The sequence below is a fragment of the Mus pahari genome, chromosome 5 (genome assembly GCF_900095145.1).
Source record: "Mus pahari chromosome 5, PAHARI_EIJ_v1.1, whole genome shotgun sequence".
Lineage (NCBI taxonomy): Eukaryota > Metazoa > Chordata > Mammalia > Rodentia > Muridae > Mus > Mus pahari.
The window spans coordinates 149,142,800-149,158,861 of record NC_034594.1 but is presented as its reverse complement, the minus strand read 5'-3'; the positions used below and the strand labels follow the sequence as shown (position 1 = coordinate 149,158,861).

At 34.5% G+C, this 16,062-nt stretch overlaps 1 protein-coding gene across 12 annotated transcripts in view; it reads left to right on the top strand.

Moving 5' to 3' along the window:
• Cep170 (centrosomal protein 170) overlaps window positions 1–16,062 on the top strand; it is an 88,099-nt gene that overhangs the window by 67,512 nt on the left and 4,525 nt on the right. For 5 of the 12 annotated variants that reach the window (XM_029538219.1, XM_029538215.1, XM_029538220.1 and 2 more), the window contains 5 exons: window positions 124–358; window positions 7,710–7,887; window positions 10,267–10,437; window positions 11,189–11,277; window positions 15,490–15,583. In XM_029538219.1, the coding sequence (XP_029394079.1) occupies window positions 124–358; window positions 7,710–7,887; window positions 10,267–10,437; window positions 11,189–11,277; window positions 15,490–15,583 (767 nt within the window). The remainder of the gene's footprint in view (window positions 1–123; window positions 359–7,709; window positions 7,888–10,266; window positions 10,438–11,188; window positions 11,278–15,489; window positions 15,584–16,062) is intronic. The other 7 variants (XM_029538221.1, XM_029538216.1, XM_029538223.1 and 4 more) reach the window with 3 other exon arrangements.

Sequence of the window (16,062 nt, the reverse complement as noted above, 5' to 3'; positions counted from 1 at the left end):
TGTGTGTCAGTTACTGAAAATTGTGCTGTGTGTGAACTCTCGTGATCTTGAAATCATGATTTTTATTTAAAATTTTTAAATGATAACATAATAACTCTTTTTTTAATAATTAAACAAATTTAGTAAATTCAAGATGGAGGCGCTTTCCTACTGATTATGCTTCCACCTCAGAAGATGAATTTGGATCAAACCGTAATTCCCCTAAACATACTCGTCTACGTACTTCTCCAGCCCTGAAAACCACTCGCATGCAGAGTACTGGATCAGCAATGCCTGCTAGTTCTTCATTCAAGCACCGAATTAAAGAACAGGAAGACTATATCCGAGATTGGACTGCCCATCGAGAAGAGATAGCCAGGTTGGCTTTTATTTTTTTTTATCAGCGTTGCTGGTTATTGGGGGCTGGAGAGAACGGCTCAGCAGGTAAATGGCAGAGGAGAAGAAACCTGGGTTTGGTTCCCAGTACCCACAAAACAGCTCTGACTGTAAATCCAGTTCCTGAGCAGCCAATATCTCTTCTGACTCCTCAAGCTCTTGCTGTATGTGGTGCACAGACATACACTCAGGAACACCCACATACATATAAAATAAAACAAGTGTTTTTTAAAAAAATTAAAAACATTCCAGATTAATAACAAAAATTTTCTTTTTTATACAAATTATCTAAGAAATGAAATCCTCAGGTCTAATTAAATGTTTTATTAAAGGAATTACTCTTTATCAGACTTTTCCTTTTGTTTTCATTTAAATTATTTAATGTTCATGCTGTTGACATAGAGCAGAATACATCACAGAATACATTCATTTTGGTTCCCTTCCCACTGTCTAAGGTTTCTAATAGAGATGCCAGGAAGTATAACTTTTTAGAGTTACTTTAACTCCATATAGTTAAGATTTGTTTGATCAGTGTACAGATTATTCTCCTTTTAATCTAATCTAAAGGAGCAATCTGTTTGTTACAGAAAGGCTACTAATGTTACTGGCAACTTTGAACAGGCGTGTTTTTACCTTTTTTGTTGCTGTTTGGTTTTTGAGACAATTTTGCTGTGAAATCTAAGGTGAATTAGCAATTGATTTGGGATTCTTCTAGGCCTCGAATGCTGTGCTACCTTGCCTAGCTTTGCTTACATTTTTGTAAATTCATTAAGTGTAGTTTAACTCCTTAGTCAACATGATTATTATGAATATTAAGTGATTACTTATTACTGTTAAAGACATAAAGTAAAACTCACATTAAGCATGTGATTAATTAATAACCCTGCAGTTAAACATTTTAGACTCAACAAAAGCCATAGTAGCTAAAAATCTAAGGAGTTTGTTTAATTCTATTGTTTTTAAATTTTTTATTTTTATCTTTTATTTAAATTAATATACATATAAAATATTTAAATTATTTTAAATAATTTATTTTAATTTCTAAATTTTTAAAATTTTAAAAACTCAGAATGCTTATGTTGCCTAAACATTTTTACTATTGTATTTGCTAATTGTTTTTTGCCTTTACATTAAGACATTAGATTTTATTCTTGCAATATTACAAACAATGTATGTACAATGGTCCATAATGCTTTCAGAGCAGCATCAACTTTTACCATAATTTGATGTTGTTTTCTTTGTTCAAGTCTGTGATCAGGATTTTAATGAGACAGCTTACTAAAGCTTTTAAGGTAGTTGGTCTATGTCTTAGTTAGGATTGTATTGCTGTGAGAGACACCATGACCAAGGCAACTCTTATAAAGGTCAGCATTTAATTGGGCTGGCTTACAGGTTCATAGGTGTAGTCCATTATCATCATGGTGGGAAACATGGCAGTGTCCAGGCGGTCATGACACTAGAGAAGGAGCTAAGAGTTCTACGTCTTGGTCTGAAAGCAATCAGGAGAAGATTGTCATCCAGGCAGCTAGAAGGAGGGTCTCAAAGCCCACCCCCACAGTGACACAGTTCATCCAACAATGTCACATCTACTCCAACAAGGCCACACCTTCTAATAGTGCCACTCGCTGGACCATGCATATTCAACCACCTCAGTTTAATTAGAGAAAAGGAATCTGTGAACTGTGTGCTCACATGCACTGGTAGTCAGATAATCCTGACACACTCTGTTCTGATCTCAGGTGCCAGCAAGTCCTGTCATTGTCCCCTCTTGCTGTACAAAGTAAAGGACAAGTGTTACCAAAGACCTAGAACAAGCCTGTCTCCTCAGAACATTGTCCCTCACACAGTGCTATAAACTAGAAGGACCAAAACCCTTTTACTTTTGGCAGTCAAACCTTTCGTTAATCCAAATGGAGAAGAGTGAGCACAAAAGAAGGCGCTGTCCAGGGGCTCCAAATGTTGTCCCCCTGGTTTTGTTATTCGGATTGGTATTGCTTTTGTCTCTGTTTATTCTATAAGAGACTCTAAACCCAAACCATTCTAGCAATTTTCATCCTTAGCTAGCTACCTCTATTTTGTCAGTAGAACTGTACTAATAGCATTCAGCCTTTTGGATTTTATTTTTTTTAAAGAATATAAGCAAGAGAACAACTGTTGTTGATAATGATGATATTGATGTTTTTTATACAAATGGGAAAGGAAGAACAAAACTATGGGGAGTGGTGTTCAGTGCTCTAACAGAGTAGTGATAAGTTGTGGTAATGTGAGAAAAATATTTTCAAAGGCTTTAAATCTGACTAGATAACTAAAATAATTCTATTTTATGGAATATTGATGACACCTAAACAAAACTTACTAATAAGCATTGAAGAATACTTGAAATATTTGAATTGAGAAATGTAATCTTAAACTTCATTACAAAAACTGGTTTATGCTCAGGTAGATCCATCTTTTCATTTTTCAATGTAGACCTGTTACATTCATGGTTATTAACCTGTATTTAAATAAAAACAAGGTTAAATCCTGAATATATAATGTATACATAAAAATAGAGCATGGTTGGTCTTTTAGTTTGTAAAAGAAAGTTTTTCTTACAGGTATTCCTAACACATGTTCCTCAGTACAGACAGCATAAGATAAATTTCTTTCTAGTGGGAATTTGATAAATTTTAGTGGTTTTATAAATACTGTGGTACACAATACTAGTCCTTTGCAAATGACTAAATACTTTCAACCTAAAAGGTTATACTAGATTATATAATTCACATTTGAATCACATGGAACTTAGCAGTATTATAGTGTTTTAAATTTATTATTATATATGCGCTATATGAAGCACATATTTATGAAGAGAATTTCAGTTAGCAGAATATTAAGAGAAAACAAACAGTTCATTATAGATATTACATTAAGACATTTAAAAGGAAAGCCAATAAATCTTATCTCAGCTGCATGATTTGCAAAGATATTATATTCTTTTTATATACTCTTCTAGAGTGATACTTTTCATAGTATTTATATTTACTTGAGTTCTTTACATATGGTATATTAATTCAAGATTTTTAAGTGTTCCCATAGGATTACATAGTCATATTTTAGGGCTGAACATAAGAAGTCAATGGGAGCTAGAATCATAGTTATATAAGACATTCACAAAGAAAATACTTAAAAGCCATCATATAGCCGGGCGGTGGTGGCGCATGCCTTTAATCCCAGCACTTGGGAGGCAGAGGCAGGCAGATTTCTGAGTTTGGGCCAGCCTGGTCTATAAAGTGAGTTTCAGGACAGCCAGGGCCATACAGAGAAACCCTGTCTCGATAAACCAAAAAAAAAAAAAAAAAAAAAAAAAAGCCATCATATTACTTGAGTTGTGAACAGACTGAATACTGCTGGCACTAGGTAGTAACCTAAATTATGGTGCTGAAGTCTAACCAAATGGTCCAGAAATGAACTCAGAGGCAGACCTGGATCCATATCTTTTTTTAACTATAAAGTCGGTGTAAATCTGTGGTAGACATAATACTAGTGTTAGCATTAGTGTTTGGCATTGAAAATAAGTTACTAATACATGTCAGATTTTAAGAACAGAAAAAATCGTGGTAATCGAATTTCTTTAGGACTTAAGTTTTCTATATATCCCAAAAACTTTATGAGAATTTACTTACAAGTGGAGTTTAAAGCCAACACTAAGATTTTATCACTTTTATAAAATATTTTGCTAAACTATTGTAGTCAAGAATCCCAATCAGTGAAGATCCATATCTTCAGTGCAAACTCAAATAATTTTATATTGTTCTCATAGTAAAAATACTTTATAAGTTTTCTGTGGTTTCTTAGTACTAAAAAGTTCTTAAAGTGTTTTCTTGAACTAACATACCTATAAATCTGTAATGTATTTTACATCATACATCTCTAAAGAAGATAGATCTTTAATTTATTGAATAAGAAAAGAGTCATTACTAAGCACATATGTGAAAATCATAAACTTTCTGATCTAAAGTACATTTTTAAACAGATAATTCCTTTTTCTACAAAATCCATGAAGTTCAATCTCAGCTTCTGTCATTTGGGATGGAAGACCTAGCAGTATGCTGGGTCTTTACATTTGGTTTGTACTTTAGATCATTGGGATTGTCTTTCCCTTACAATTTTGTAATGAAGAAAATAGAATTAAATATGGATTGTATATTAAGCTTAGAAATTAGCAAGTAAATTTTTGATATTTGCTAAGGAAGTATTATTTCATAGATCCTCAAATAAGATGATTTTATTCTTTTGGGGTTTCTTCTTGCAGATTTGTGGCAGAAGGAAAATGAGAGAAGGAACAAAGATTGTAGGCTGAGAGTTTAAAAGCAAAGCAGAGCACTGCATGGAAAGAAATATGTTGGATTATAATCCAGTAGATGGAACCAAGAAAATTAAGTCAAAAACTCTAGTTTAGTAACCACATGATTTAGACCCATTATCTGGATTGAATAGATGCCTTATTTCTATTGGAATATTTCTATAACTCTTTTCTGGTATTTTTATTTTCCTTTCAAATTTTCTTGTAGTAAATGTTCAGGGCTCAAGTCTGTGTTTTTGAGTTAGGGTTTCATGTAGTCCAGGCTGGCCTCAAGCTTAAGCCAAGGATCCTCAAATTCATGATTTTGTTGTATTACTTCTCAGGTGCTTATATTACAGATATGTGCCACCACCCCTGACCAGCTGCTTACAGTTTTAGTAATAGGTTATCACTGAATCAACTTTAAGACAGGACTTGTCTGTGTCAGGATAGCATGTTTAATTTTAGTTGGACAAATCAGTTACCATGGCCAAAGTAGGGCAGGGAGGGTGTCTTGGTTGCTGGGCTTCAATACTTTGGTAGCTGGACCTTGGTAGTCAGCCTCAGGAGGAGGAAGCAGCCAAATAAAGGACTAGACCTTGGTGGCCAACTTTAGGAATATAATCTAACAGTTTTTAGCAAGGCAAAGGAGTGGGGAGGAAGGACAAGGCCTGCAAGAGTCATGTTTGCCATGCTTGGGCTGGCTATAGTCTTTCAATGTATACCTTATACACATAGCCTGAAGGTAATTTTATTCATTTTTAATATGCCTGATGTTAAATGCAACCTACAATGTAAGATCAGAGAATTTTCCATTTGTTTTGTTATGTTGATCCTTAAAAGTTTTGCTTCAAAGCATTTTAGATAAAATAATTTCAGTTTAGGAATATTGAACCTATATTACATAACACATACCCCAGCTTACTCTCACTCACATCAGCAGTTAAGTTTGAAAATTTGTATGATTATGTGGTATAATGCAAAGGTCTATACATGTTCTTACTCTTTATCCTTACCCTACAAAGTTTACATTGACTTCTAAACTTCAGTTTTATCATTTGTAAAATAAGATAATAAACTCACTTAGAGAAGGCATTTGTGTATTAGATAAGGTGATTAATGTAAAAGTTCCTTATAATGGTACTCGAGTTAGTCTAAGCTCCAGAAGAGCGAGGGACCCTATCTATTTATTCATTGCTATCCTCTCAGGATGCTGAGCAGTACCTGGCAAGTAACAGGTGATCCGTAAATATTTATTAACATTGTCCCTACCTTTTTACACTGGTATAACAAGGTTTCAGTTTCTTACAAGGATTATATATGTGTACATTAAATCTCCTTACACATTTGTCAACTCCAAAACTTTGACACAACTTTATTTTAAAATTGGTCAAATTTTTACACAATTGTTGTACTCCTTGAACATCTTTTAAACTCCCATTTTGGGACTAGATGGCTGAGGCTAAGAGAATTTGTTTCTCTCACAGAGGACCCAGATTTGGTTCACAGCACACCTCTAGTAGCTCACAGCCATCCATCAACATCCTCCTCTTACTTCCTTGGGCATTAGGCTGTACATGGTCTGTGCACACATGTGTATGTGTGCATTTATTCACATATATGTGTGCATGTATGCACATACATAGGCATACAGACAAGCACTCATATGTATCAATCTAAAAGAAATTTATTTTTAGTTTTAAGCCCACATTTTATATAACTTTTAAAAAATGTTTCTTAAATATATTCTATCATTGTAGGTCCTTCTCTATGAAAGAAACCAAATTGAGTTTTATGGCAACAAATATATAATGTGGAAAAATTCTACAAATTGCAATCTCTTTTAAGATGTATGGGAATATCAATGACAGAATTCTGTTATTTCTCTTTCTTAAAGATTTTTTTTTAATGCTAAGAGAAAACTCTTTTCACTTTAATGTAACTACTAACTAGAGGTGACCTGGAGGCGTGACTGGTAGACTAGTGCTTGTCTGGCATGGTATTGTGGCACACACATGCCATCCCAGTACTCAGGAGCAGAGGCAGGAAGATTGCTAAAAGTTTCCAGCTAGCCTAGTACATGTAGCAAGACTGTGTCTCACAAAAAAAAAAAAAAAAAAAAATCCCTGAACAGTTATTTCATGATTTCATGAACCTATATGAATGAACACAAAGCTTCATAGACTTGAGGAATAAACTGAGATCTGGTCCTTCCTTGTACAGTCATAAACTGGTCTCTGAACTTGTCTATTGGTGTCTATTAACAAATCTACTAAATCCCACTTCAGAAGAGCATTATGGTCCTCAGCTGACATCAGATAGAGTGGAAAATGCTGTGCATAGTGTAAAAGAGCACTTCAGTTCATAAGGTCTTGGTACCATAGAAGCCATTGGGTGAAGCTTAGGAAGCTTATCTTCGTGTTTCCAATTTCATGAACATGAGTGCTTAGAATTATAAAGAATTTCAGTAATGCTGAAATACAGCTATCAAATTATTTTGCAATGTAGTAGCTGATAATTCTTTTATTAACAATTTAGTAAATGTCATTAGTTTGGATAGCTGTGTGTGTTTGAAAAAGTAGTCCCTGTAGATGACTCTAAACAACTGTCATGCGATTTCTGTTGGTAACAGAGATCCCTAGCCTTGTTAATTTCGCTGTAGTGTATTGCTTATATTTATAATTGAGACACTAAGCATCAGTTAAGTTAGTTAAAATGTTCTTGTTTCTTGTTATCCATGTTCAGATACTTTCTGAATTCTGTCATTTCCAAATTCATAATGTATTTTTAAAGATATCTTGTAGATTATTTGGAACTTAATTCATTAATGTTAGAATTAGAAGTTAAAGATTGATATAATTTTTTGTACCAGAATAGTAAAGAGCTTTCCAAAGGGTCTTGGGATATCAGTCTATAATTAGAGTTACAAGTTACATGACTGCCAAAAGTGATTATTTCTAGAGCTGTTAACTTAAAGAAAATGACATTTCTTTTCTAAAATTATTGCCAGGATCAGCCAAGATCTTGCTCTCATTGCTCGGGAGATCAACGACGTAGCGGGAGAAATAGACTCAGTGACTTCGTCAGGCACTGCCCCGAGTACCACAGTAAGCACTGCTGCCACCACCCCTGGCTCTGCCATAGACACTAGAGAAGAGGTAGGAGATCCTCATGGAGAAATGCATAAGGTTCTTTCTTTTCTTAATTTCTTTTGCTTTTAGCTTTTTGCTTGGTTTATTTTAATCATGCCCATCCTCCCTGTCTGCATGCAGTTCTGCATTTTCCAACTTTGCTTTAACAAATTTTTTTTTTTGTAACAATTAGTGAAGACTAAAAGGCTAATATTTGGTCTACTATTAACATAAAAATGGGAAACTATTTAGCTATAAGCACTTTGCCTATTGATTACTGATCTTACTTGAAATGTGAATATACATGTTATTTGGAAAGTAAGCTGAAGTTCAACAAATTACTATACAAGGTTTCAATGAAGTTTGACAGTAAAAAAAAATGGTCTCTACTAGTTAATAGCAAAGAAGGAGACAATTTCTAAACTTTTTAAAATAATTTTGTGGACAGATATCTACCATATTGTTCTTAAAAACTGAAATGTCTGTTATACAAATACTATTTCTCATATATACACATAAATACTCAAATAGTCTTATAAACTCTGAAATATAAATTAACATTTATAGAGTGTTGCCCATCTAAAACCATAGCTTCCAACAGTGCAGTTCCAGCACAGACACCTCTTGTATAACATTGTTCCACACAGTACCTTTAACCTAGAGTTAATGATACAGTGCTCTTTCCTTCTGTATCTATGGAGATTAATTCCAAGACACACATCAAAACCTGAGAATATCTCAGTCTCTTGGATTAAAAAGGTATGGAATTTACATGTAGGCTGTGGGCATCCTTCCCCTGTACACTCATCTCTGGATACTTAGAATACCTTCTGATAGTATGAAAGTGCTCAGGCTGTATTACTTATAGATCTGTGACAAACAAGAGGTCCATATATGAAATTTACCATTTATGTATCTTGTTAAGAAATTACCTCTAGTAAACACACAGCATTTTTAAAATATTTTCAGTACTTACTTAGTTGATAAGAAAGATAAGAAAGATTGACTATAGTCTCTATCCATGTTGGCTATTTTTATCTTGAGAGAAAGTGTAAACCAAAAGTCAGCCTTTTAAAGGAACTAATTTGTCTCTATATGGCCTAAAAACTAGAAATAGATTTGTTTTTAAAAGATTGAAAATATGAAAAGAATAGTGATTTTATAACATGAAAATCATTTTAAATTCACATTTCAGTTTTGTTGCAGTTTAACCATTCTCGTTTGCCTACCTGTTGTCTGTGACTGTTTCTGTGTTGCAATGCAGACTTGAGTTCTCAGGCAAATCGTATGGTTGCAAAGCCAAGAACACTTACTGTCTGCTACTTTATAGAAAAATGCTGTTAGTCCCTCATACTGATAACTCGACTTCTTCATTTTGTTAAATTCTAAATAGTAACCAAAAATGCCTAGCCTTTTGGACATTTAGTCCTGGTAAATTGCTGATAATCTTTTTCTTCCATTGCTTTTTGTCTCGTTTTTTTCTTATGAAGCTCCTTAATGGTCACTTCTTGTTTATTTTTTGTATATATGTTTTCTAATTTAATAAATGATATTTCATTAATTGTGTAGAGTTTTGTTACCACACTGATCAATTATAAATGTATATAAAAATTGTCTTTGTTGGTTAAAAAACAAAACCAAGAGGATCTTCATGGTGGCAAGACATACACATGTCTCTGGTACATTTAAATAATATTATTTTCTCAGCTTTCTAACTAAATTTTACCTAACATGGTTATTCATTCACTGAACCCTGGTAGAATTACTGAAACATTTCATGGAATAGATTTTCATTCCCCTTTTGTTTTAAGAATGTTACCCTAGTTATTTTTTCGTCGGTAAACCTGTTACTTGGTGTTGCATGTCCATAGTCTGTACTATAGATGGTAGGACATTAGTGTCACTGTAAGAAGATGTATGTTCTCTACCATTGTTAAAAGTTTGATTAAGACCAAATACTTATAATGTGGATTAATTTTGTTTCCTTTTATAAATTTAATTGAATTTACCATTCGTGTATCTTGTGAAGAAATTTGGCACCTGGATTTAGGGAGGAAAAAAAAAAAAAAAACAAGATAGAAAACTAAAAGAAAAAAAGACATTATTTTGTGCTGGTGAACCCATTGGCCACTCCATGGCCCAGGGTTTTTCTCATAAGGCATCTATTTTTTTTTCCTATGGAGGACATCTTAATCATGAAAAAATTGTTAAATACTTTCGATCCTGAAAATAAGATTAGCATAGGTGAGCATCTACTTTATAGAAGAGACCTGTCTGACGTGCTTATTTTAAAAGTAATTGGCTTATTGAAGATGTCATGCTTCTGTTACTACTTGAGAATGAAATGATTTCTCTCTAATCATAAAAATTATAGTGCCAGTATTTCTACACTTTTCACTGTTCTGTTCTCATAAGGATTTGCTTTTGTCCCACTAGTTGGTTGATCGTGTTTTTGATGAAAGTCTCAACTTCCGAAAGATACCTCCATTAGTTCATTCTAAAACACCAGAAGGAAACAATGGTCGGTCTGTTGACTCGAGACCTCAGCCAGCAGAGCATCCTGATCACTTAACAATTACAAGACGGAGAACCTGGAGTAGGGATGAAGTAAGTAAGCTGCAGACTCTGAACATATGGCGAACAGGCAGCTCTACTGTGCCATATTAGGAAATGTTAGGTTCCAGTTACTTCACGATTACCAAATTCATTATTTTGTTATTAAAGAGAAACAGCTGTCCAAGCTAAACTAGTAATGGATACAAGTCAAGATTAATTCTACGTTAACCTAAAAGCCAGTGCTTATTAAAACTATTTAACTAATCCTTTAAAAAAAAAAAAAAAGGAACTTGAAAGATAGCCCAGCATTTAAGAATTACTGCTGCTCTGGCCCAGGACTTGGGTTTGGCCTCCAGCCTCTAGTTTTACCCCCATTCTCAGCTGAGGCAATACCAACCCCATCGTGACAATTTACTTCCTCACTTGTCTCTGAAGAGCTGTGGTTGTTCTCTTTCTCATCTTTGTATTCAGATTATTTGGTAAATTAATATAGTACTCTACTTCCATTTTCCCTTTTATGATAATGTAAATTATATATATAAGAGGCAGAGTCATGATAGTAATTAAAGAGGATAAAATAGGTTGTTTTTTAAAATGGGATGACCAAAATAATAGGGAACATTGATAAGTTATTTAACAGAGGAACTCTGTGTTGATGTTTCTTCCGCTCTCGGAATAATTACATCATTCGTACATTTTAAGTTAAAATTAGCATCAATAGTTTGAGTAGAGTGAATTGCTGCTAGTGTTCTTAGTAGTTATTCAGTAACTATATGTTACTACACTTTTTTCTCTGTTTCAGGTCATGGGAGATAATCTGCTATTGTCATCAGTCTTTCAGTTCTCTAGGAAGATTAGACAATCCATTGATAAAACAGCTGGGAAAATCAGGTACTTGTGTTTCTCTAATCACTACTTTATGTTTCCTGTCCATTCTCTTCAAACCTGTAGCCACTGCTGTGAGGAGCTAGTGACATCACTGATGTGGGTCTTACTGCTGCTCTTACTAGTTAACTTCAGATATAAGGAGCATTAACACTTTCAGTTACTAGTACTAAAACCATTTTCCTTCTTCACAAAATATTAGTAAATATTTTAACTTAGCAAACTCTTGAGGTTTCTTTTATTCAGACTGGACTCTAGTGTCTTTGGATAAGGTGTTAGGCTGAACTCTTAAGACTCTGGAAGTCTGTGATGCAGCAGCCTTAATGATTAAAATGTATGTAGACTGTTCAGCCATAGGTCCACATTCTTAATAAAAACAAGTAGCTACTGGGGCTGGTGATAGAGGCCAAAGCCTGTGACAGTTTAATGGCAGGGACAACCTGTCACTTGTGAGGCCTTGCAATTGATCCCCAGCACAAAACATAAATAAGTAAATAAACAATCAAATAAATGTAATTTTTAAAAATCCCTATTTAAAGTGAGATTTGTACCATTTGCTTTCCTCTTTATTTTTAGTAGTGTTTAACAGTATGTGAGCCAGGTTCAGACTCCAAATGTTTAAGATATATTTACATTATACATACACTATTTAGCATGAACATATGATTTTTTTTTTCTCCCTTTAAGTTCAGTTCTCAAGTCTCAACAGATAGAATCATGATCACTTGTTCTACATCTTGGGCTTTTTTAACTGAATGCCTTTACTTTTTCAAATGTATCTGTAAAATATTGATAGGTCCTTAGTATTTGCTTGAAATTGGGGCATACGGCCTTAAGAATTGAACATTTGGCTTTTTTTTAATGAGTCCCTGTAAACAGGATTTTTTTTTAATTATTCTAATGGCTACACTTATACATTGTTGGTTTTTTGTTTGTTTGTTTGTTTGTTTTCAAGATGGAGATTACAGCTATATAGACTTCACCAGAGCAAAGGCCTGCTTGTTTACCTGAATGAGTCAGCCGGGCCTAAGTTCCTGCTGCACTCACAAAGCGTGCCTCAGTTTCACTTGTTTCACTTGAATAGTAACTGTACCACTCACAATTGCTGTTCCCACCGAAACTCATTGGTCTCCTTTCTTATTATCGAAATTACTGATTAAATAAAGGAGATGAAAACTACAAATCATCCTAAATTTGGTGAATTAAGCTGGAACTGAATGAAAATTTAAAAGATAAGAATCACAGTTAACTTTAGAGAAATTAACTTTATTATAAATACTACTTTTTCTGAAGTCTGATCTTATATATATCAATCCATTGTTTATATTTTACTCATACTTGGTAACTATATAGCATTCTGACACTGTCTTGCATGAGTTTTTTTTTTTTTTTTTCTGTGATCATATCACATCTGAGTTTGCTGATCTCATTTTCTTTCACTAGCAAGAGGTCTCCTCACCAGTGACCCTGTCCACCTGTGATGCTCTCTAGTCAACTTGTGCCCACATGCAGGTGCACTAGTGTTCACTGGGGTGAAGCTCATTTAAAATTAGTAGGAAAAAAGTAAGCCTAACTAATTAGTTATTACACAGAAATTTACAAATATCCAGGCCTCAGTCATATGCCTTGCTGATGAGTAACCAGAGAAGTTATGCCGCAGAGCTTGACGCACATATTCAGTTTAACTGATAGTAAAGCACATCCACATGTGATGGTAAAGCACTTGTTGCTGCTTTGAATTTAATTATAGAATATAGAGGTATTAAGCAAAGGACCATTAAATGAAATGAATGTTGACTATGCAATCTTACATAGGAGTTGAAAACGGATGTGCAAGGCTCTGGGTTTGATTGCCAAATTATCACCAGGGGGTGGGGGGGCTATTCATGAAAAATCTCCAGATTTATTCATTGATTGAATGATTTTTGGCTGTATGTTATTTGTAGCATTCTTTTTGACCTCTTCATAGTTAAGTACAAGAGGCAGCTATCTATTACTGAGTTTGTACTTAATCCTAAAAAAAAAGAAATGTAATAAATCAAATGTGTGCTCTCAATATACACTTGTCCATGAAAATGTCACAAGTCACATTGTATGATCATGTGGCTTGCTGGTAAGAGAGCTTGAGTATATCATATAATTTTATTCTACCTTACTGAAGTACGCATCCCCCTCCCTAATAGCTGCGTCCTTATCCAGGTAGTTACTCACACAACTGCCTGCCTTGTACCTTGCTTTTGTTGACTCTTAACAGACTCCCTCACAGGAAAATGCTGTGGGCTTGACATTTAGTTAGACTTGAGTCCAGAGATGCCATAGATTAATACATTGACTAACTGATTTTACTATTTTTGAAATTTGATGGTTGGGAAAAGCATTAAAGATCTCTATAAGTGGCCGGGCAGTAGTGGCACACGCCTTTAATTCCAGCACTTGGGAGGCAGAAGCAGGAGGATTTCTGAGTTTGAGGCCAGCCAGGGCTACATAGAGAAACCCTGTCTCCAAAACAAAACAAAAAATGATGGATTAGTGTCTAGTTAAGAGTAAAAGGCATATATTCAGAAGAGGGTATGTATGGAAAAAATACTTTTTAAAATGTGTGATTTCTGATAACCAAATCTGAAGGATACAGACTGGCTAACTGCATAGGAATTGGTTACAGACTGGCTAACTGCATAGGAATTGGCATGGTGGTTTGGAGAATGACTGTAGGCCTTAGCTACATCTTAGAAACAAACTCAGATGCCCAGTGGAAATCTAAGCACATGCATATGTGAATTGTTTGTTTGAATGCTACTACTGTCCAGCATTCTTGCTGCCCTCTGGCTTTGTAACAGTTGGCCCTCAGCTGTAAACTACAGTTTGTATCCCAGACTAATTTGTTAAGGACTAAGTATATATGGGCAAGCCTTTTTTTCTCCCAAAGCCAACAATTTCATTGAAAAGAATTTTTAGCTTACTAGATAAGTTTTGAAATGTATTGTCTTCATGGTGGAGTTTAGTAGCCCAACTGCTCTACTGAATCTGATGGCCATTGTCAAATGACTTCTTTAAATAACTAAAAAAAAAAAAAAAAAGTTTTGACCATTACAATGTTGTCTAAAGTACTGTGATATAATGTGATTAGAGTTAATTTCCTAAAACCAAACTGATCTGTTTGAAATGCTTTTAAAATGAGCTCTTTTCTTCCAACAGGACATTGTTTTCAGTTAGTCAGGAACGGTGGGTTCCATGTACTTTTTACCAACAGTTAAATTTTTAGCAGTTTTAGAAGCTATATGTATTATACTAATCATTATCTTCTGGTAAGGTCACTAGATTTTTACCACCTCATTGCTAAACATAGCTTCTTTGATTATCCATGCCCATTGTAGTTCTCACTTATATTGTTAGTTGCAAGTAACAACAGCATTTATATTATATTCAATTTTTAGTTAAAAATAAGATAAACAGTAAAAAGCTTTAGGCATGTATTAGTATAGCATGTAATGTTAAAAAAAAATCCATACAATCTCCCTCTGGCCCCGGAGGTCTCACCACCTCCATGGCTAACCCCATGCAGCAGTTACCCGGCTCACCATTCACTTGCTGTGGAACTTGCTCACATTCCCAGCCAGACCCCCACCCCACATCACCTCACCCCACCCCCGTGGTTAGCTGTCACAAATCCCTGTAATCCAGTGAAATCAAAACTATAGAAACTTGGAATTTATCAGTCAGATTTCTATCAGTAAATTCTCAACCCACAAAATGAACTCAGAGCTAATTACTGATATAAGCTGTCCACCTAGATTGACAAATTCCCCTGTATTATTCTGTCCATTCTACGATACCCATGGCTACCTGTGGCTGCTGAAGGCCAGGTGGATTGGCTTTGTCCTCTTCTTTCTCCATCTTCTCTATCTTTTCTCTCTCTCCTGTCCTGTCTCTGAAATTCTCAGCCCCACCTTCCTTTTTCATTGTCCAACCATAGACTCTAGTCTTATATTACTCCTGTACTCACCTGCATATTGACAGCCATCAACATATTAGTACCCATTGAGTTATGTTTAATAGATTTTCACAAGTTTGAATCAATAGTGTTCACTATTATACACCTGTGTTCATTGAATAATTATTTTTCTTAATATAGTTTTGAAATTAGACAAACTATGTATGTAGTCTTTGATATCATCAACAAAACTATGAACTTAAAACACTTGTGTTTTTTGACTATAGAATATTGTTTAAAGACAAAGACCGGAACTGGGATGACATAGAAAACAAGCTAAGAGCCGAAAGCGAAGTCCCTATCGTTAAAACCTCGAGCATGGTATGGTGGTTTTTCAAGATTAAAACATTTCAGCAGCATGGCTTCATTAGTAGAGAAAAGCATAGTTTTGAATATTTATTAGTTTACATTCTAAAAGACTGTATAAATGCATAGATTCAGTTACATTTCATCCAGTGGTATTTAAAGTCTGTTGTTTCAAGGCTACAGAGAGCATTAAGTAGAAGCTTGTGTTTATTAATTACTGTTGTGCATCTTGTTCACATGATAACTTTATATTATGAAAGAAGCAGCTTTAAATTTAGAACTTCAATATTAAATTGACATATCTGGCAGTTCCTCAGAAAATTGGACATAGTACTACCGGAGGACCCAACAATACCTCTTCTGGGCATATACCCAGAAGATCTTCCAACTGGTAATGAGGACACATGCTCCACTATGTTCATAGCAGCTTTATTTATAATAGCCAGAAGCTGGAAAGAACCCAGATGTCCCTCAATAGAGGAATGGATACAGAA